Genomic DNA, 22,898 nt, shown 5'->3' with positions numbered 1-22,898 from the left:
CAAAGTGCTGGGATTATAGGCGTGATCCACCGTGCCTGGTCGCAAGAAAGCCTTTTCTAACTTCCTAAATTGGATCAATTCTCCTTGAAGTTTCTTACAGCACCATGTTTATATGATTATTTATCTGTCTGGCCCACTGGACAGAAAGAGCCACAAAAGCAGGGATGTATTTGCTTACCTTTGTATCTCTGTAACCTGGTACATAGTAGGTACTCAGTACATATTTGTTAAACCATCAGTTAGGCATTTGAAAGGAATGTCTAGGGCACAGCAACAAGGGGATCACAAAAATGCTTTGTGTGCTCTAGAAGGTGGAAAGCGGTATGACAGATCCATCCTCTAGCTGAGTGGGAGAGAGCTGCGAGGAGTCTGGAGGCCTTTACCATGCTCCTGGGGCCTCCACTGTTGTCTATGAGAGAGCTGGCGAGCGGGCCCCACTGCAGCATGGCCATTACTATACTTCCCTGGCCTGTACCTTTGGACTTTGTCATTCTTGTTACTTCGACATCATGACTAGTTTTTAGCCCTGTTGACCACTCCTGTCTTGAAATTCTCTCCCACTTTGCCTTCTGTAGTATTTTATTTTTAAGTTTATTCTTATGTCTCTGACAACATCTTGGCTTCTCTTCCCACTCATTTGCTCTATCCGAGTGCTCATTCCAAAATTCAGCTTTGATCTCATGGCTCCCATGTAAGAGGATAAAGTCTGAACCTCTCGGCAGTTCTTAAGAGGCCCTCTGAGGAACTGCCAGTATCTCGAGTTTCATCTTCTGCCCTTCTGTTATAGCAAATGATTTGGCATTCTCTGAGCACTCCATGTTTTTATGATTTTTGTGCCTCTTCCTCATGCCCCACCTTACATCCCCACCGCCTATGTCCTGGGGAGCCTCTACTATTTTCAAAACACAGATCAGGTCACTGAGGCCTGCTCAGGCATTCCCTTCCTCCAGGCTGTGACTCCCTTAGAGGCAGGGCCTTTTTCTATAACATGGCACTTTTACATAGAGTGTCTGGCATATAGTAGACCTGTAATAAATATTTGGATAACTAAAAGGACAGTTCTTTTATCTTTTAATGATGCATATAAATAGTAACCTGAATGACAAATAACACTCATGATAAACCAGAGTATCACTATGAATAAGCATTCCTTCTTGAGAACAGGCCTGTTGATAGTTAAAAAGTAAAATGTCAAAAAGTTTATTACATAAATAACCTTGATCTACTCTGACTGTATTTTTCTGTCTCACATAATTACGGTACATTGTCACACCCTCCTAAAATGGATTTCTAGTCATAACATGGTAATAAAATGTTGTTCCAGGCTTTAAAATGATACATCTGCCCTGAAAGCTTTGAGGTATTTTTTTCCCTGCGGTGGTTATTTTTTCAGATTTCCGAGAGAAGGTTATCATATACCAATCATAATGTATGTGTTGTAAAGCGACACATTGCAATACTTTTTTTTATGAGCTGTTATGTAAGCCATGCTTCAGAGCAAAGCAGGGATGCAGTGGAGGAAGAGCCGTTTTATGCATTTCCAGCTGCAGAAAGTAGTAACATTTCATGTGGCAGTGCTATATTCATTCTCCAGTTTCTCCCCTAGAGGGATAATAGGACATTGCTTTTTTGCCTTTCAAAAGATATAACAAACATTCTCTCCCAACAAAAATGCCACATTTGACCTCATTCTGCTCTCACTCAGTAAAATATTTTTCTTAGTGTCATAAGAATTATTGATGATTCTGTTGGTGACTTTAATTTCCTATAAGGTTTTTAGGAAGATTTGGAAATCATTATGTGGTTTCACTGGGTTTGCCAGATGTGCAGGAGGATTAAGAATTAAACTGTTTGCCTGGCTTTGGCTGGTATTAGATTATAAAATGCACTTATATTGGAAACAAGAATCAAAGGATAGGTCTAAATAAGTACGTCCCTGGATTAAAAAAAAAAAAAAAAGTGTTAACAGTGTGGTCTCCAGGGATTGATATTGGGAATGCATTTTAAAATATTTTAAAGAGGATCAAGAAAAGAGAGAGTCTTAGCTCTTCTAAGTACTAAAGTAGGGTTGATTGGCACAAAATGAAAGTTCATTCCAAAACATTATGTGAGTGGGCAGAAGAGGAGCAGATGTGACCTCATTTTCAATCAAATCAGCTTTTAAGCAGTTCCCCTTTCTCTACCTGATGAAATGCTGTGGTTGTTCTTTTGAAGGGTCTGTTTTGCAGGGTTAATTTCTTATTTCTTATCCTACTAAGCCATTTGGTTTTTAAATGTATATTTCCTCTCTCCATGTGCATACATAATATATATGCATACATAAGTTATTCATGTGTTTAAAATTTCTCACAAATTTTATTTTAAATCTTTCTTTCGTTACTTTGCTTTCATTTTCTTTTTCTCTTCACTTTCCCAATACCTTTCTTATATTTAGACAGGTCATTTTGTAGGAATAATGTGGTAAGATATTTCTTGTAAAATATTGACTATTTTATTAAAATATTTTGTGTAATTTATGATATCTCATCTTTAGAATAAAAATGCTACTTAGGAGCTTTCTTTTTAAAATTCAGGAATTGCTTAGCTCCTAAACATGAAGAGTTAAAATCTACTAGATCCTTTTATTATTTCTAAAAAGTATTATTATCAGCCTTCTACTACCTGTGGGAGATGGGCTTTTCAGTGGCATTCGTGTGCCTTGTATTTATAGGCCTGTCTTGACACACGGGCTCTTACCACTGAAATGATGGCATAAACTTTGACAAATACAGTTTTATCACCTTTTGAAATATACTACAACACGATATATTGACTATTTAATATTGACGTTTGATTTTTTCAAGTTCAGTTCAAATCAGCTAGAGTTAATGTTAAATATTCACAATAAGAACTATTTTTTTAAACCTGTAATGCATATTTATGATTCAGTTTATGAGCCAAAGCATGAATTTTTATAAGGTCTCTGAAAGATAGAACTTACATAGATTTCATAAATATTTTCAAATTTCATGTATTACATAGACTTCTTAATTGTTTACGATGATAACTTTGATCTGCTCCGGTTAAAGTCTTAAGAATAAAAGTTTTTTTTTGTAAAACGATAATCAATTTGTTGTTTATTTTTCTGTTGCAAAAATTAACCTGTATTTTGGTCCTTTAATTACTTGCTTGTTTTTAAAATTTATTCCCACTTGAGTATTAACTCATGTTTTTCTGACCTGATTTAGCAGGAAACTGTTTGCAAGATAAATTGGCCAAGAGAACTAAGACTAACATCAGCAGATTTACTTTTTCATGTTTAAATAAAGTACTCATTTTCCATGAAGTGCCAACATGATTTATCCAAATCTGAGGAAGAGAAGAAACTAAAAAAAGGATTATTCAAATTTTAGATTTGTAGGGAAATAATGTTTTCACTTATCTCATTTGGATTCCCAAAATGCTAGCTTAAACCAAGCCAGCAGTGGCATAAGATAATAGACCCAAAATCAGTTTATATTCCAGCAGGGTAATAGATGAGCCACACCTCGATGTTCTCCATTTACTCATCCATGAACAAACCATGCACTGAGTACCTGCTGTCTACTAGGTACTCGGGACACACAGATAAATAATACACACTATCTGTCCTCAAAGAGCCCTCAGTCTGATTGGAGAGAAACATACAAACAGATACTAAGGCAATACAGAAGTGCAATGTTAGAAATATTCACAGGTACGAAAGCAGAAAGTGCATCTGTGTAAACAAAACAAAACCAACCAAACAAACAACACAGGACCCAGGACCATGGGAGGAGCGCAGAGTTTCCCAGGAGTTGGTTCCTGAGTTTAAATGTGCTGGTTTGAACTACTGTGTGCTTAATGGTAAATTCACATTTACAAAATAGAACATTAGACGTTATAATGTTAACACAAAGAAGGGTTTTGTATGAAACCTCCTTTTTTCCAGTAATAATTTTAACTTATATGTTGAAAATTGAAAGTTTTTATTTTGTAATTTACCCCGATGCCTTTAAAATATGCAGTACATTGTTATGGTTCTTTAAAAGTAAATTTAGCATAACTTTAGTAAATTTGATCATGTACTTTAGTTTGGATGAACTAAATTTTGTTCAAAATTGTACTATATACTTCTGAGTAAATATAATGGATTTGTTCCCCATATTTACTAATATCACTGCCAAAACCACTTTTAAACTATACCTATCACTGGAATAATCTAGAGTTCCACAAGATCAAACTTAAGACTTAGAAGGTTTTTTATTTCTGAAGTTTTTCTTCTTAATATAGCCTCTTATCTCTGAAACACTTTAAATAAATTTATATCATCTAAAGAAAGTTATGCTTCTCCATTAAGATTGGGTTCTGGTAAAATAAAGATAATATTTCTTGTCAGTTGAAGAGCAATTTTCCTAAAGCCTGAGTGAAGAGGTGCCTCCCCACCAAAAAGTATGTTCACTCACAATGTCCAGTGCTCTGAGATTAAACGTCAAATACTTATTCATGTATCTACTTGAAATAGAGATGACGATGGAAATTGGACACTGGCTAATTTTTAAATTTTTTTTTTGTGATGGAGTTTTGCTCTTGTTGCCCAGGCTGGAGTGCAATGGCGCGATCTCAGCTCACCACAACCTCCACCTCCCGAGTTCAAGAGCTTCTCCTGCCTAGGCCTCCCGAGTAGCTGGGATTACAGGCATGCGCCACCATGCCCGGCTAATTTTGTATTTTTAGTAGAGAGAGGGTTTCTCCATGTTGGTCAGGCTGATCTTGAACTCCTGACCTCAGGTGATCCGCCCGCCTTGGCCTCCCAAAGTGCTGAGATTATAGACATGAGCCACCACGCCCGCGCAACACTAAGACTGGGCATATCATCAGTGCATAATTATCGTCCAAAGACAGAACATATGGGACTAATGTGTCAATATTTTTTGTATACTAAATTGAAATAAGTCTGGTGGGAACAAACCTGTTTAACCCTTGGTTGGCTTCTTCAGTGATTTTAAATGCTTAGAACGGTTCAAAGTTTTTCACATTGAGATCCAGCTCCCCATCTTTCACCTGGAGGAAGAAGCTCTGTGGGGGGTTAGAAACAGGGGGATGGCTGTGCATACTTTGTCTTCTGTTTAAAAAGGGAATTCCATCTCCAGAAGGCAGGGAATTGCACTGGATGCTTGGAGCAGGCATCAGAATGTGTAAATGGTTTTGGATAATATTCATATGAGGTTATCTTCAATAACTCAAAGAGATGACAAAAAATAGTTGATTAGTCACCCCCTGTAATCCTAGCACTTTGGGAGGCCGAGGTAGGAGGATCGCTTGAGCCCAGTACTTCAAGACCAGCCTGGGCAACAAACTGGGACCCAATCTCTATTTAAAAAAAAAATGAAAAGAAATAGTTGGTATTTTTCTGATGAGCATGTAGTGTTTTTGGTACATTTAATTTTCCTGTTAAGTCAAGCAAATCATGAAATTATCCTAATGATGTGGGAGAAATTGCATTAAAACTGGGGGAAAAGAGCACAAGACTTAAAACTTACCTCGTCTAGATGTTGTGTAGTTGATCACAATTACTGTACAGAATGCACAGAGATCTTTAGAAAATTATTGTGTTGATATAGATGGGGACTTCTCTTAAGAATTCCAAATGGTATGCATAAAAATCCTAAGATTAGTTAACAAGTTGCAAAATTGTGAGATTTATTGGGAGGCTCTTATATAATGGAAATCTTCCTTTTATTCAGATGACTAGGTGTTCAAAAAGGTGATATAGGCAACTTTTTAAGAAGATACCTTTGTTTTTTTGTTTGTTTGTTTTTTATTTTTTATTTTATTTTATTTTTAAAATTACTATTATACTTTAAGTTCTAGGGTACATGTGCATAACGTGCAGGTTTGTTACATATGTATACTTGTGCCATGTTGGTGTGCTGCACTCATCAACTCGTCGGCACCCATCAACTCGTCATTTACATCAGGTATAACTCCCAATGCAATCCCTCCCCCCCCCTCCTCCCCATGATAGGCCCCGGTGTGTGATGTTCCCCTTCCCGAGTCCAAGTGATATCATTGTTCAGTTCCCACCTATGAGTGATAACATGCGGTGTTTGGTTTTCTGTTCTTGTGATAGTTTGCTGAGAATGATGGTTTCCAGCTGCATCCATGTCCCTACAATGGACACAAACTCATCCTTTTTTATGGCTGCATAGTATTCCATGGTGTATATGTGCCACATTTTCTTAATCTAGTCTGTCACTGATGGACATTTGGGTTGATTCCAAGTCTTTGCTATTGTGAATAGTGCCACAATAAACGTATGTGTGCATGATACCTTTGTTTTTGAAACAGGGTCACAGCTGTGGTCCCCAGGCTGGAGTGCAGTGGCACAATCATGGATCCCTGTAGCCTAGGAAGATACTTATTTATTTCAGTATTCTTCACTATAATACAGGATAGATCTGTATTATTATATACTGTATTATATATTTTGCTTATTTGGTTAAAGGAGGTGGCATCTAATTGGCTCAAAATGCCCACTTAGAAACCTGATAAAATCTTTCCAGTAGGTGGCTAAAACTGCATCACAGACTTACCCACTTGTAACTGCAGTTGCCATAGTATATCAGAAGTCTTGAGATAAAAATAAAAGATATAACTATTAACTATTACTTAATAGGCTGCACTCCATTGTCAAGAGTACCAGTGTTTCAATCCGTAAAGTAAGTTTGGGACGAACTGGTTTACTGTATAGTACTCAGCCTGGTTACCCTGCTTAAGTTTAATATACAGTATTAGAGTTGCTGACCTGGATTTCTTTTAGTGGAGCATCATGATGTCAACTCTATTATTTTCTCTATTTTGTTGCCTTTTGGTTTATATCTTGGCCTGATACTTAAAGAAAGGAAAAAAAAATAAAAATAAAGACAAGGAATAGGAATTCCTCTAAGCGAGTCTATTTCTTTGAGCAGATAATTTTTACCAGAATGTCATACTTTAAGCCACACCCACAGCTTATGTAGAATTTTTATATTTCCATAAAGTTACCTGAAAGCATACTTTATCCATTTTCAGTTCTGCCTCTGTAGTTGCTAACAGAGGCATTGCCATTGGAAAGTGGCCTTCCATCTCCTTTTAGTTTAGGGATATTAAAATATACTTGGAAATGGGTCCTTTCCTGTATGGATGACATTCTAGATATTCAAGGACTGGTAAGGTCTCTGTTTAATCTTGGGCTTATCCATTTTAAGCCCTGATTAAGCACAGACAAATTCCTTGACCATGCCCAGCAGGGCTACAGCTCCCAATGCAGTCATCGCTCAGTGCTCTGAAAGGAGCAAGACATGGAGGTCTTCAGTCAGCAGGAAATGTCTAGTCCATCCGGCTGTAACTAAGCAGGGACAAAGAAGGGTACTGAGGCTGGTGCACCCCACATTCCCACCCACATCCTGCCACATGTTGGTGAGAGTCTGGGGAGCCCCAGCCTACTAGCACACCTTGTTCCCTCTGAATTTCTAGAGCTTATTTATTTTTACCACCTCCCTCTCTGCTTTCTGTGCCCATTCCTTCTGCTCCTTTTAGGTAAGTGCAGCCAGAGAAAGGATGCTGATAGGATTTTTCTGATGAAAGGTGTTTTTGATCAAGAGAGTTAAAAATCACAGATTGAAGTTTGGCTTGTTATGCCTTTAAATTCTGTGGCTCATGAAGAATGATAACCAAATAGTGTGCATGTCATTCAAGCAGTGGCCCTTTCCTAAAGCTAAGTCATTTCTCAAGAGATCGTGTGACTGCATAAGCTCATCATTAAAAGCTTAGTTTTCTAGGCTTCACCTACGATTTCAAATTCAAGCAAGCCTAAGTTACTGTCATTTGCTCTAAAGACCATTTTTCTAAATCCCTTTGGATTTATATTATCTCTACCAAGGCATGGCCATCTTGGAAAAATATTACGTATAAGCAGGATTTGGAGGTAAGAAGGGGCACTTTGTAAGTTGTAAGGTGGATGGTGACTGCCCCGACCTTACTTCTGGTAATCCATATTACCATCCAGTGATAAGTGATTATATTTTTCAGTCCATTTCCACCTTTATGAACATACTGATCTTGGAAAATTATCTACTCATCCTCTTTTCCATTTCTGTTTAACAGTGATTCATTGGTTTGGACTGTAGAGCGCATCAGCTGGTGTTTACGAAGGTATTATAGTATCAGTGAGTCACAGAGGCATCTACTGATTCTCATTCACTCTTAGACAGAAGGAGTATGTAGCTTTCCTCCTCAGGGGAGTAAAGTATTACACCACTTTATAGCCATTGTTCGAATCATATAATTAAGATTTGATGTGATTATTCTTAGTTGACTTGGGGTTAGACAGACAATTCTTGTATTTGGTTTTGCCTTCAGATTTAATGACATGCAGTCTTTGAGAAGTGAGCAAATTCAATTTTTCTGGTCCTATTATATAGCATTATTAAAAGTACAATGCTGTGGAGGGAATATAGAGTTATGTTCTTGGTGAATTCATAAGGTATTGCCAGTACGGGTCTATCTGATCTAAGCCCTGCTCTCCTATTTTGTATTTTCCATTCTTTATCTCCACTTTTCTTTTCAGAGTCTGTCTTACCTCCAAAGCAGAACTTTTAGGATTCATTTGTTTATTCAGTGAGTATTTATTGAGGAATTATGTGCCAGGATAAGCACTGGAGATGCAGTGGTGTGTACGATGGACATAGCCTGTGCACTCACAGAACTTACAGTCTAGTGCAGGGATTGGGGGGCCAAATCCAGCCCAATACCTGTGTCTGTAAATTCAGGGTTACTGGAACACAGCCGTACCCATTCATTTACATATTGTCTATGGCTGCTCCCACACTACAGAGGCAGACTTGAATAATTACCACAGAGACCCTGTGGTCTGCAAAGCCAAACATGTTTACTACTTAACCCTTTGAAGAAAAAGTTAGCTGACTCCTCTCTCATGGATAGTGATGGAGACATTTCATAAATGCAATCTAGAGCTCCAAAGCCTTGCCAACCCCCTTGAGGAGTGTATATTCTCCAGAGGGCAGTGGGCTACTGCTGGAATATTGTAAGCAGGGAAAGAAACATGTTGATATATGAATTTTAGAAAAGTCCCTGTGGCTGCTGTGTAGGAAGTACATGTGTCAGGGTGAGAAGCACTAGGTCATAGTGGTTAAGAGTATGGACTCTTGAGCCAGACTATTTGGATTGAAATTTTGACTCTACTACATACTGATTCTAATCTTGGGTAACTTTCCTGTCAGATGTCCTGTCTATAAAATAGACGTGGCAATCATAGTACCTAACTCATGGGATTGATTAAGTTAATATATGTGAAGCACTTTAGGACACAGTGTTTACCATCATCACTATTATTCCTATTGTAATCTTGTTCAGAGGTGAGGGTGCCCGAATTAAGGCAGCAGCAGTGAGGATGATAGAAAGAAGTGGCCAGATGGAGGCTCTACGCAGGTGATAGAATTGACAGGAATTTATGATTAATTGGATGTCAGAAGGGTAGATAAAAGAGAATAAGAAGTTGAGGATGATTGCAGGTTTTGGATTTCATCAATTGAGTGAATGGTGGTTTCAGTCCCTGAAGTAAGGAGACAGGCTTGTGATGTGAGGTGAATGATAGGTTCAGTTTTTGATATGTTAAATTTAGCTACTAGAGCTACTAGAGAGAGATGAATAGAAATGTTCAGGAAGCAGTTGCCTATGAGGTTTAGAGTTCAGAAAGGTGATACGGGCTGGGGAAATGGTTGTAGCCGTGATCACTATAAAACTGGTCACTGAGCTTGGAAGAGAATGAAATAACCCAACATGAGGATGGAGTGACAAATAGACTAATAACAGAACCCTGAAGAACACCGACAGTTTAAGATTAGACAAAGAACCATTAAGTCAAAAAAAAAAAAAAAAAAACTTTTGGAGGAAAATAAACATGAATTTTTAATCCATTAAAATTTCCCTCATTGAAATAGTTGAATTTGAAAAATATTTAAATTTGCAATTTTGGTATTAGCATAGGCCAACCTAGACTATAGCATGTATTTCACAATTTGATTTCATGTTATCATATTCTGTATTCTTCTAATATTCAATTTCCTCTGTATGGAACATTAGGTAACTTAGTGGATGCTATGGCTTCTGGATGCTGACATCATATGAGCTGTTCAAACTACTTTTCTGTATTTAGTAACATTTCCTTACCTCCCTGTTTACCAATTCTCTTGAGCCTGTGATAGGAAAAACTAAAGTGGAGGAGAATGTCTTTCTCTTTTTTGTGTTATACTTGTTTCAGCATCAACAACTTGGAACCAGTTTGTTACAACATTTTATAATGATATCGCTATATTAATTTACAGAAGTAAGTATAATTTTGGAAGGAGCCAGGAGATAAATTGGAGAAACAAACACTTTTTCCATCATCAGAATCACCCCTTACCTCTCTCTTACAGTTATGCTTGCCTTATACTTTACTTAGTTAATTCCCAAGAGAATCTTCAGTCCTTCTTGAATATGATTTCCAGCAAAACAGCCTTCTACTCACTTACTCTGACCCTTAGTAGGGCTCACAGGTTAGGCTCAAGCTAAGTCCCTGAGATGTGCCAATCAGAAGGCTGATCCAGAGGCTTTCTCAACCCTGTACCACACATACCTGAACAAAGGCATCACATTTATACAATCAGGCTGTGTTGCCTTTTCTATTTAGGGGAGAACTTGTGAAAAACTTTGAAATGGTCCCAAAAGATGACTGTCTAACTCAGCTTTCCAGCTTATCCCACCCTTTCCTATTTTACAATCCTGGAAATTACAGAAAACTGAGAGTGATGCAAAAGACCCTTGTCCATTGAAATGCAAATTGTTCTGGTGGAATGCAGTTGATTATTGCCCTATGCAGAGTGACCAATTTAACCAGATTTGCATCCATTTGTAAATTCTTTGCAATATCCTTGATATTTGTGTTTGTCCTTTGGATTTCTTTTTGAACCAGTTGTAATATCTTACAGGTTCCTTTTTTAATGAGTTAGTTAAAATCTATGTCCCGTTTCCAAAAAAAATTATCTTGTTATATATACACATGTATGTTTATACATGCATATCACATCTCTAGAAAAATTCACAAGAAGTTGGTAGCTGTAATCACCTCTGCAGAAGGAAAGGCAGAAAAGCTTGATTTTCACTACATGCCCTTTTGGATGTTTTGAATTTTGCATTGCATGCCTATTTTTGAACTTTTGAGAATCAAGTCTTTGCCATCCCTTAACTACTAACTTCACATCTGAAATAACTGACTTTCTATAAAGATTTTTGCCTCTAGATAAACTACTAATAGAGAGCACCTACACATCAACATCATACTTAGAGACTTTCTTTTGTATTTTTTAAGGCAAACTAGTAAACTTTACTTTTCAAGGTAGCTCTAAACCTGTAGAAAGATTTTGGTCGGGTGGTGCTAATTCTATGACTGTAGGGGAATCTATCTGTAGCTAATTCTATCTGTAGGGGAATCACACAGTGTTAGTGTGGAGGAAAGTGGCAGACCCATCAGCCTATTTTGCAGTTGTTCTGTGTGCACCTTGCCTCTTCCCCAGCTGCGTCCTCTATAATCCCCTTGTCTAATTATAATGAGCAGCCCTCCCATTAAGCCAGTGATTCTCCGGCTTAGATGTATATTAAAATCACCAGGAGTGCTTTTAAAAATCGAAATGCTTAGACCAATTAAATCATAATGTCTGAGGGTAAGACACAGACATTGGCATTTTTCAAAGCCATCAAGGTGATGCCAATGTTGAGAAACAGTGTCTTGTGCAAAGAATGGTGCTGGCAGAAGCAAAAGCACTGATCATATCTGACTGGAAGATCTGCATAGGTGATGAAGACGGTCCAAACAGAAAAGAGAGGCACCCTTTACTGTGAATGAATATCCTTGTACAAAGAACCTGTTTTGACCCATGCTGCTTCTGGAATGGGGCAAACTAGGTATGGGGGAGTAGTTTAAAAGCCCAAGCTGACTTAGTTACAGGTATTAGCTTTTTTTATACTTCTGAATTCAGATAAACTCTCAGTGAGTAAAAAATACCAAATTGGGACTCTGCATATCCCCGCCTTGTTCCTCTGCCATTTGGGGCACTGAGCCAGCCTGCTGACAGTGACATCCATCTAATACCACTGCCACCATATGGTTGTGCTACCGACAAAAGGTTATATTTATCACACACAGGCCAACTGGGAAAACCACATACTGTACAAACATGACCTATTAAGCATCTGTTTTAATCAAAGATTCTAGAACTTCTTTGCTCTAACCCTTAAAAACATGCTTTATTAAGGGGCCTTTGATAGAGAGGTAGATTTGTAAAGGGAGAAGTAAAAATGCATCCTTTCATTAATTTTGAAACAGTAAGGTGAGGAGATAGCCTATTTCTTGGTATTTCCTCTCTACTCTGAAAGCTATCTTCTAATGGGAAGTCCTGATTAATGTCCTGCTTGTATTCCAAACTGTTTTATTGTTGCCTCAGCCTTTTTTTAAACCTGAAAATTGGTCTCATGAACTCAACTGTGGTGGTTTGCCTTCATATACTCATTGTATATCCCCTCCCTTTTGTATAGGAAGACAGAGATGTCAATGACCCCATGCCCAACCGAGGCGGCAATGGACTAGCTCCTGGGGAGGACAGATTCAAACCTGTGGTACCATGGCCTCATGTTGAAGGAGTAGAAGTGGACTTAGAGTCTATTAGAAGAAAAAACAAGGCCAAAAATGAACAAGAGCACCATGCTGGAGGAGATTCCCAGAAAGATATCATGCAGAGGCAGTATCTCACATTTAAGCCTCAGACATTCACCTACCGTGATCCTGTGCTTCGCCCAGGGATCCTCGGTAACTTTGAACCCAAAGAACCTGAGCCTCCTGGAGTGGTTGGTGGCCCTGGAGAGAAAGCCAAGCCATTGGTTTTGGGACCAGAATTCAAACATGCAATTCAAGCCAGCATTAAAGAGTTTGGATTTAACATGGTGGCAAGTGACATGATCTCACTGGACCGCAGCGTCAATGACTTACGCCAAGAAGAGTAAGCACACATCCTCTTCTTTCTAACAATGGGGCAGCTGTTGTTTTCATAGGTTGTTAGGTTTAGTTAGATTGTTAGAATGGAGAAATTATTGATGCCTTTATTTCAAGGAAATAAGAGGATCTTTGAACAGCAAAATGGTCAGAAGGAGGCGGTCCCTACATTTACGCCATTGTATTGAAGGCGGGCTGTATAAAATTCCGGGGCCCTCTACATCAGTGCTATTCAAACCGTGGTCCCCAGACTGGCACTGGTCTATGAATTTTTTGTTACCAGTCCACAAGTGAGAAAATGAGCTTGCACCAGGATGTAAGTCAACTACACTATTAAATATGTTGTTTAGTTTAACTGACAATTTTTTAATAGCAAAACTTCCTTGATTTGTTGATTTTCATTCTGGAGCAAGTGCCTTATCTTGTTGTGGAACAATAGCAAACAGTAACAGTGTTCTGGGCATCTCGCATAATGAACTAGATTTATGTTTCCTTGAATTTTTTTCCTCAGTACTGAAACTGGGAATTGAAACACTTGACTCTCAGCAAAAGGAACAGTCAGATAGATAAAACTCTGACCTAAGCTTTCCAATTCTTTTCACGGAGTATGATTTTTAAATGAAAGATTTTCAGCTCTTAACTTTTGATGGATAGTGATTACTGAATGAACTCAAAACTTTTCTCTTTCAGTTTATTCAATAACTCGTTCTACTACTATAGGATCTACATAGCTTTCATGAATGTAGTTGGAAATTTAATTCACTGCTACTAGAAAACACGCAGAATGTATTCCTGATGACATACTGTTAGCATCATCTTAATTTTCAAAAGGTTAATACAGCAGGTGCTCATACCCCCATACCTATTCACATACACGTATCATGTACACACACACTCACACACATATACATACACCTGCTCACCAGCATTCTTTATGACCACTAAGTAAAATCCTGTGTCCGAAACAAAGCCATTCAATGGACTTTGAGTATTCCTGTACCTTTATTGGTAAAAGTGAGAAGAGATTAGTGAAATGTGCAAAGAAAATAGGAGTGGAAGTGCAGCAGGGTGATGGTGAGAGATACAACCTCTTATACAGAGAAGAGTCAGAGCATCTCCATGGGCTGTGAAGGCAGAATCTTGCAGTAATTTATTCCCAGTAGAGACTTGCCTAGTCATAGATAGCATTGTCAGATTTAGCAAACAAAAATACAAGATGCCCAATTAAATTTGAATTTCAGATAAACGGTGAAAAAATTTAGTATATGTTCCAAATATTGCATGGGACATACTTAAAAATTTTTTTTAATTGGATTTCCCAGAAATCCAATTTTAACGGGGTGTTCTGTGTTTTATCTGGCGGTCTTAGGAGATAAAGATGGCTGTTAAAGAGTTAGAGCTGCCATATGAGGCCCCTTTAGGACCCCTAACAGGATGTAGAGCCCCTCATCTAGAGTGCGTCTCAGTTATCTTCAGTGTAGCACTCAGATCCCTCATCTCGGTTACACAGGTGCTTTGCAAAATGACTGGTGGCATTCTCATCACTGTAGTGGGGGAGAAGGGAAGGTCTGCTGCAGGCCGGGACTTAGTATAAGGTACTGAATTCTCACAACCAAACTGTGAGAGAGCTCTTACCTGAGTGTGTGAAGTCTGAGGCTCACACAGAGTTGTGACTTCTTTGCATTTACCCAGAAGAATGGCAAAATGCCGAGTCACCCCTAGTTGGTTTGGTGTGAAAGCCCCTTCATTTCCGTCACTGCACACCTGAGGTGTATATCTCTCTCTGAGTAGTGTACCTCAGTGCAGATGTTACAGTCAGAGGGTTAGCTTAGCAATTTGGAAACAGATTTTAGCACTTGAACTGTTTATTTAAAAATATGTCACTTAAAACACCAATATAAATATAGCTAACTTTTCAATATAAGTAATACATTAAGAAAATTAAACAATGTACAAGGCTTAAAGCAGAGCACGGGATTTAGAGACATCCTCTGCGCCTCCCTCCCTTAACCCCTCACATCCAGTCCATCAGCAAGGCCCCTTGGTTCTACCACCAAAATGTAGCCCAGATCACTTCTGAGGTCCGCTTCTTTCCTCTCATCTGCCTCCACCTGAGGCCATGCAACCATCGTCTCTCCTGGAATCCTGCAGAAGTCTCCTTACTGGTCTTTCCATTTCTACTCTTGCTTCTTACTATCTATTATTGAGACACAAATCAGTGTGGTCTTTTAGAAACCCAAATCTAAAACCATTCTGTGCCTTCCCATTGCACTTAAAACCCAAACTCCTAACGTGCAGCAGCCCCCATGCTGTGGCCCTTACCCACCTTGCAGACCTCTTCTTGCTACTATACTTCTTGCCCACGTAGTCCAGCTGTGCTGGCCTGTCTCAGGTCCTCTGCATATGCTTTTCCGTCCTCCACGAATGCTTGCCTTTCTTCCCACGACTGGCTGGCTTCTTCCCAGCCTTTAGGCTCACTTGCACTTCTCTAACCATGCTGTCTAATTTGCTAAGGCCCTACTTTATTCTCTATTACTTCTATTACTTCTCTTTAGCCATTTTGTTCATGGTATTTATCAAATTTTATAATTAGATATTGGCTTATTAAATTGTTTATTGGCTGTCTTTCTCATTAGATAAGTTCCTAAGAGCAAGAACCATGCCTATTTGTAAGCCTAGTAGCTGACAAGTAGGAACTCAGTAGTAGTACCCAGTTGGTAAATATCTGTCGAGAATGAATGAATGTATGAATGAAATCAGCCAGGGTTCAAACCTTAATGCCATCACTGGATGTGAGATCTCTGACCAGTTACTTACCCTCTCTAACCCTCAGTTACCTAAACCTTAAGACAGATCTAACAATACCAGTCTCTCAGGATTAGCGTTAGAGTTAAATGACATAATTGACTACAAAAAGTCTTTTATTAGCCTGTTGGTTAGAAACCTAAGTATTATTAGCTGTTTTTACTGCTATGGTATTTTCTTCATTACCTTGTTGTCAACATTCAGATGTTTTCAGTTACTATGTAGCTTTGATAGGCTCTGTTGCTTTTTGGAAAATATGAATGTCACACATTGCCTTATCTACATCCTCTTGCTTCCACTAGTACCTTCCATGATGCTAAAGCCTTCATCTCCTTTAAAAATTTCAGACACACTGATTTCCATGGGAACCTCGCATCTCTGAGTCCTCCTTTCACCCCGCGGTTTCCTTCCCGTCTCCTTTCTTTCCTTCTTCCATGCCTTGCATAGCCAGTTGTGTCCCATGTTCTTTCCTCTGGCACAACGGGAGCGGTGCCTAGAAACAGGACATTGCATGTTTTTGTGTATTATTTCTGTAAATATTGTGTCTCCAATAAAATTAAAAGGCCCAAATCTATTTTAGTAAATGCTCCTAAGCCTCTCTTTGAAATCCTATACTAGTGATAAAAGTCATTTTTAATATTTCAAAATGCCCAAATATAATAAATCCCAGAAACTTTTTTAAACTGAATCCAAATTATTTTTTAAACTGGATTCTGTCTCACACTTAAAAAAAAAAATGAGACAGACTTCATTCCTTTTTGAACACTTATAATTCAGTGCAGAGTATAACATAATTTTCTAAGTAAAATTATTTATACTTTAGAATGTGGACAATCTTTGGAATTTTTCTCTAAAATGAAAACCAACCATGAATAAAAATCGCCTAAGTGTTGCATATTACCTAATATGCATATTAGCACTTGTCTGCTTTTACTGGCAACATATTGAAAACATATCGTACATCCATATTGTGCACATGAGGATGCACCCTTCCTCATCCTCATCCCTCATAGGGAATGTGCTTGGAGCGCCTCAGAAGCTGGCTTGCTTGTGGCTGGCTTTTTGCCGCTTCAGAACACAGGCCCTAACAGCCTTGTTCTCCTGCCTCTGTCTGTCATAGAAATGAGGCACCTGCATAGCTTAGAGACCAGGCTCGGGCTGTTTGTCCAGCTGTAACATCTGACACTGTGGTTAGCTTGTTCGTTCTTGTGGCTGTTCTGTAGTCTTTGTAGATGAATGTTCTCTTCCCTAGAAGCAGGAGGGAAGTGTCCAGCTGCTGGCATGACTCACACTTCTGTATGTGATAGCTTTGAATTACATTCACTGACTGAGTAATTTATTGGCTGTTGATTGCTTGTTAAAAGGGTAACAGTCTTTTCAGTGAACTGGAGGCCTACTTCTTTTTTAAAGACTTGAGCCAAGAATGACTTCACCTGCCTTCACACTTTTTTTCTATAAAATACAAATACGATTTTCTTCACAGTTCAACAGATATTGAGTATCTCTAATATGTAATGCACTGTCCCTGCCTTCAAGGGGCTCAGCAGCTACCACTAGGGAGAAAGGAAAGAATGCCATAATGTAAGGCAGAATGTAGAACCATTAGAATGTAGAACCATTAGAATGTAGAACCATTTAATGTAGAATGTAGAACCATTTAATAATGTGGTTCAGAGGAGTGAGAGGTCAAGTTACAGGGCAGTCGGAAAAGGATACTTTGCCAGGCATGGTGGCTCATGCCTGTAATCCCAGCACTTTGGGAGGCCGAGGTGGGCTGATCGCATGAGTCCAGGAGTTCAAGACCAGCCTGGGCAACATGGTAAAACCCCGTCTCTACCAAAAATACAAAAAAACCAGCTGGGCGTGGTGGTGCATCTCTGTGGCCCCATCTACTTGGGAGGCTGACGTGAGAGGATTCCTTGAGCCTAGGAGGCAGAGGTTGCAGTGAGCCGAGATCACGCCACTGCACTCCAGCCTGAGTGATAGAGTAAGAGCCCATCTCAAAAAAAAAAAAAAAAAAAAAAAGAAAAGAAAATGATAGTTGAGGGGAATACTAGGGAAGACCCTGAAGGATGCGTAGGGTGTCTTTAGGAAGGGGGCACATGAACGTGTAGTAGAAGACATGAACACATAGTTCATGGATCCGGTTTCCTTGGATCTGGAGCTATGTGGAGAGAAATACAGCTGGGAAGATAGTAGGGCATTGGAAGACTACATGCCATTCACAGAGCCTACATTGAATCTGGTATTTGGGAAGACCTATTGAAGGTTTATAAAGAGAACTTTGGGGATTTCAAACTAGTAGAGGTGTTAGAGTAGATTAGGGGGTGGAGACTTGTTAGAGGGTTAGTGGCATTCGAGTGGGATCTCCAGTGGAGGTTATAGAACCGAGGATATTCAATGTAAGAGAACAAAAGAGTTAGAAGCAGTAGGCTTTGGGAGGTGATGGAGTGGACGGGGAAATCAAAGATAAATCCAAGGCTTTGAAGCTCAGTAACACAAAGAGGAGTGGTGCCATTAACAGAAAGAGGCTGGTTAGGATAGAACAAGCCACTCTGGGCCGGGCGCGGTGGCTCAAGCCTGTAATCCCAGCACTTTGGGAGGCCGAGGCGGGTGGATCACGAGGTCAGGAGATCGAGACTATCCTGGCTAACATGGTGAAACCCCGTCTCTACTAAAAATACAAAAAACTAGCTGGGCGTGGTGGCGGGCGCCTGTAGTCTCAGCTACTTGGGAGGCTGAGGTGGGAGAATGGCGTGAACCCGGGAGGCGGAGCTTGCAGTGAGCCGAGATCACGCCACTGCACTCCAGCCTGGGAGACACAGCGAGACTCCGTCTCAAAAAAAAAAAAAAAAAAAAAAAAAAAAAAAGAACAAGCCACTCTGCCCAAAACTCATTTACCTGAACTGGTCTGCCCCCTGGTTTAGATGAATTCATGCAGAGCCAGTGAGGATGAGGAGCCTGTTTATGGGAAGAAGTAGAAAGTTCTATTTGTAGATAGGTTAGATTTTCTTCTGATAAAGTTTGGGATTTTACTTCTTTTTACTGTGAACTGCTGACGCAAACACTTGGAAATTATTCTTACCCTTTTTTTCTGCCCAACAAAGCAGACAATCAGAGGTATTTTGATTCAAACAAGTGAATTAAATGTTTTGACTTATTGAATGAGTTCATTAGCTTCTAATATTTAACCTTTTCTCCCACCTACACACCTTTTGCATTTCTGTTTTGTAGAAAGCTATCTTAGTTGCAATTATAAAGTGAGATGATAGATGTAAAAGTGCTTTGAAAATTCTAAGAGCTATGCACATGTTAGTAAGATTGTTAGTATCTTTCTTAAGCTTGTCTATGGGAAATATTTTTTTAAAATACATTTTACATTTACACTCATGCCTTATATGCCAGATAATTCTCCTCTTACCTGAGTCCAAAATACATATTGATTCTTATATTGTAATTTAACCTAACATGAATTGTGTTTGTGAGGTTTTCTTATTCTCTATCCATGTTAAAGGTTCTCTTTAATATCTACCAAGCTATTTAGAACATATTGCTATAATTTATAAAATGGTTGCTATTTTTAAAACATTGATTTAGTTGGAATACTATAGCTTTCCTTTTAATTTGTTTTTACTTATCTTGATCCATAAATTTCAGCTAGAGCTAAAACCTTAAAGCTACTCATAAAACGTTAAGACAAATATTTAGAATATATAGAAATCATATATACACATACATATATGAATCATGTTTATGCAGAGGTATTTGTACTTTGCCCTAGTTTCTGTTTTTGGAATATGTGGTGGCTCTATCTGACCATCCAAACTAATTGATGACAATTTTTCACACACAATCCTTTTTTTACATAGATTGCCCAAAATATATTGCATTTTTCAGACTACAGTTTGGCAACTTTAGGTCTAATGTTAAGAAAGCACATTTGAAAGTGGTTTCAGATGACCCAGGTTGCTTACTGGCCTGAAAATTTTGACTCTTGGAAACTAGAGTACTTTGTGAATTCAGGGGTTTTCCAGATTTACTTTAAAATAAGCCCTTGTGTTCTGATGCCTATTTTTCATCTTCACACACATATAAACACAAAAACATATATACATTGCGTGTTAGAATTTTCTCAAGTTGATTTTTGTTTAAGGTTCTGGCTAACAACAGACGTATTTAGACAAACTGAAATTATTTTAAAAAGCAGGAGTTAACTTACATTACTCCCATTTCCACAGCAGTTTAGGGAGGTACCGTATTTATTTCAGTGAGGCTACAAAAACTGGAAATTGAGGTAATTTGTTTCTCTAAACCTCCGTTAGCAGAGTAGCAGCAGTCTTGAATCCCTTTCTCCCTGAACTGCCTTCTTACCCTTGATAGGTTCTAGATGGCTCCCTTCCCTTGGTGGAAACGTCCTTCTGCTCCTAGACCTCCTTTGGTTGATGAGAGCCTTCCCACTCTCTGATTACTGTCCAGGTTGCTCTATTGACAGAGGATTTATCTTCATTTCCCTCCTTCATCCCTCTATCTCTGCCACCAATGTTACAAATCACAAAGTACCCCTGATAAAAAGTTATAAACTCACATTGCATTTATTGTATTTTCACAGCCCTCTACCCCCAGCTATGAATTTAGAATAAGTTTCCTGGAGACTAGTTTGAAAAATATTTGTGGTGGCACCACTAGATATCCCATAACATCCCACCCCAGTGACAGACAATTTCAGGAAAACCTTGACTCTTTTTTTCTCTTCAGAATAAGTCGTTTGCCCGTGGGAAACACTAACACAGAGATTAAGGGATGTTTTTTGTACCCTTTCCTCCTAGACTATCTCAGTGTTTGAGCTAACAGTCTTTTCAAAGTATTTAGTCATTGTTCTCTGCCAAAAGGTTATCAGTTCCTTCCAAAAGACAGCCTGTGCCAATAGGCCCAGACGTGCTAGAGCGCAGTGTGGATGGCGGAACACACGCCCCTTTACCGCAGTGGGTCAGCATGGTCACCTGTGGTAATTTAGCTCCGACTATTCCAGAACCATTAGATACAGGCTGTCTAATGGTTGTATCAATATGTGTTTCTTTGATGCATATTGACTCCTGTGCGTTTGGTAAATAGGGAAATTATATCAATTCAGTGTGTAAGTCTTTGTGGTTCATAGATTTCCTCTCGCATAGTAATGTTTGGAAGTGATCAGGAATAAGGTTTCTCACAGCTAAAGAGATAGCCATAAAAAATTATTTATGAAGACCTTAAGGGGACAAAAATTGTCTTCTGCAGAAGTGTTTTCCTTTAGTGAAAGAAATGGGAAGTTTACTGGCTTTAAGACCCACTCACTCTACTTGCCGCTATATTTAGCTGTCTGAAGAAGCTGCACGTGCATCCAAAGAAACTGAGAAGGAAACTGATTGATGAAGAAGGCTATCCTTGGATTATACTTTTAATTTTGGTGAAATTGCTCTGTATTAAAAATGAATGTCTCCAAAGACCTACAAAAAGGAAAACACAAGCCTATGGGTGTTAAGTTTGCAAAAGATGAACTGTGATACGAAATGCAAAAATTCGTGGCAATTTTAACTGTGCTGATTGGTTTTGGTTTCCTTAGGGCTCTGGTCCCAAAGGTCCTTAAGTTTTGTGTGGTCTGCTCCTATCCCTATTTTTTTTTTCAGTCTTATTGTCCCTCCCTCCCTCCCTCCCTCCCTCCCTCCCTCCCTTCCTTCCTTCCCTCCCTCCCTCCCTCCTTCCTTCTTTCCTTTCTCTATTTTTTTAAGTCTTATTGCTCTTTCTCTTCCTTCTTTCTTTTCTTTTCTTTTCTCTTTTCTTTTCTTTTCTTTTCTTTTCTTTCTTTCTTTCTCTCTCTCTTTCTCTCTTTCTTTCGCATAATCTTGCAAAACAGAGAGTTTACTAGGACTACATATACAAGGCAGAAATGCCTGTAATTGCACCTAAAAGGCAGGCATAGTCAGACTGCTGGGCTTAGGGCTATGCTATGAGTGCTTTGCATAATATAGCCATAATATAAAAGGAAGAATGGGAGATATTTTCTATATTTGAGATTAATAATTTACATGACACTGTCTAGCTGTTAATCCAAGCATAAACCAACATTTATATAGAAGGAATATCCCCTACCTCTCCATTTATTCTAGAAGCAGAGCAACCATTCTAAAAAAATAGACCACTCTCAACAGACAGCAAGGAGTTACATATGGCCACAATGGGGAGAAACTTGGCCCAGTTTAGAGCCAGGACTCACTTTTGCCATAGTTGGCTATAAAACTCCAGATAACTTCACCCTTTTTACATTTACACATATAGATCTTTACCTCTGGAATATCCGGTAAAAGGACCTGTGCTGGAGAGAAGGCAATCTTTAAAAGTAGTTGAACCAGGTTAGAGGCAATTAGGGGAGGCTTCCTTCCTCTCATTCAGAGTTTAAAATTGACTTCAACTCCTTAATCTATAGGAATCATTAAGACAAGTCATTGGAGAGAGCTGTAAAGCAGGATCATAAACACCAGTTTTTTTTCTTCAGAAAGGATTGTAGAAGTAGTAATATGAATAATGGTTGAATAATTGTTATATAACTTCTTGAATGCAGTTATAAATATGTTAATTATCTTTGTTCATTTTAAGCTGAATATGTAAAAGGTGCACTTGGTGTATCATAAATAGATTTAGTCTTTCATCATTTTTGCAAGATATAAGTTGAAAGTGCTAAGAAGGAAAAATGGCTTAACACCAAAGCCAAGCTAATTACATGAGTTAACATTATATAAATAATATAGTTTAATTACATTCAGTAAACTTTTAGTCTGTCACTGGGAAATGACCTGTAGCTTTGCTTCCCTCTTCACTGAATCCTAGGGGAGATTCCAGTCTTCAAAATGTAGCTATTGTGTAGGAGGAAAATCACATTTTTAATAGCCTGGTGACTTATTTTAGAATGAACACTGCCATTTTAATCAAATGGAAAATATCCGTGCATTCTCCAGAATAGAAAGGCCCAGTG

General features: G+C 38.7%; 1 protein-coding gene across 3 annotated transcripts in view; it reads left to right on the top strand.

The window, feature by feature from the left end:
* The window catches only part of GALNT7 (polypeptide N-acetylgalactosaminyltransferase 7), a 153,456-nt gene that overhangs the window by 64,345 nt on the left and 66,213 nt on the right, over nucleotides 1-22,898 (top strand). For all 3 annotated transcript variants that reach the window (XM_050792466.1, XM_050792467.1, XM_050792468.1), the window contains exon 2: nucleotides 12,634-13,094. In XM_050792466.1, coding sequence (XP_050648423.1) covers nucleotides 12,634-13,094 — 461 coding nt within the window. The remainder of the gene's footprint in view (nucleotides 1-12,633; nucleotides 13,095-22,898) is intronic.

The sequence above is a fragment of the Macaca thibetana genome, chromosome 5 (genome assembly GCF_024542745.1).
Source record: "Macaca thibetana thibetana isolate TM-01 chromosome 5, ASM2454274v1, whole genome shotgun sequence".
NCBI lineage: Eukaryota > Metazoa > Chordata > Mammalia > Primates > Cercopithecidae > Macaca > Macaca thibetana.
This window is presented reverse-complemented; position numbering and strand designations above follow the sequence as displayed.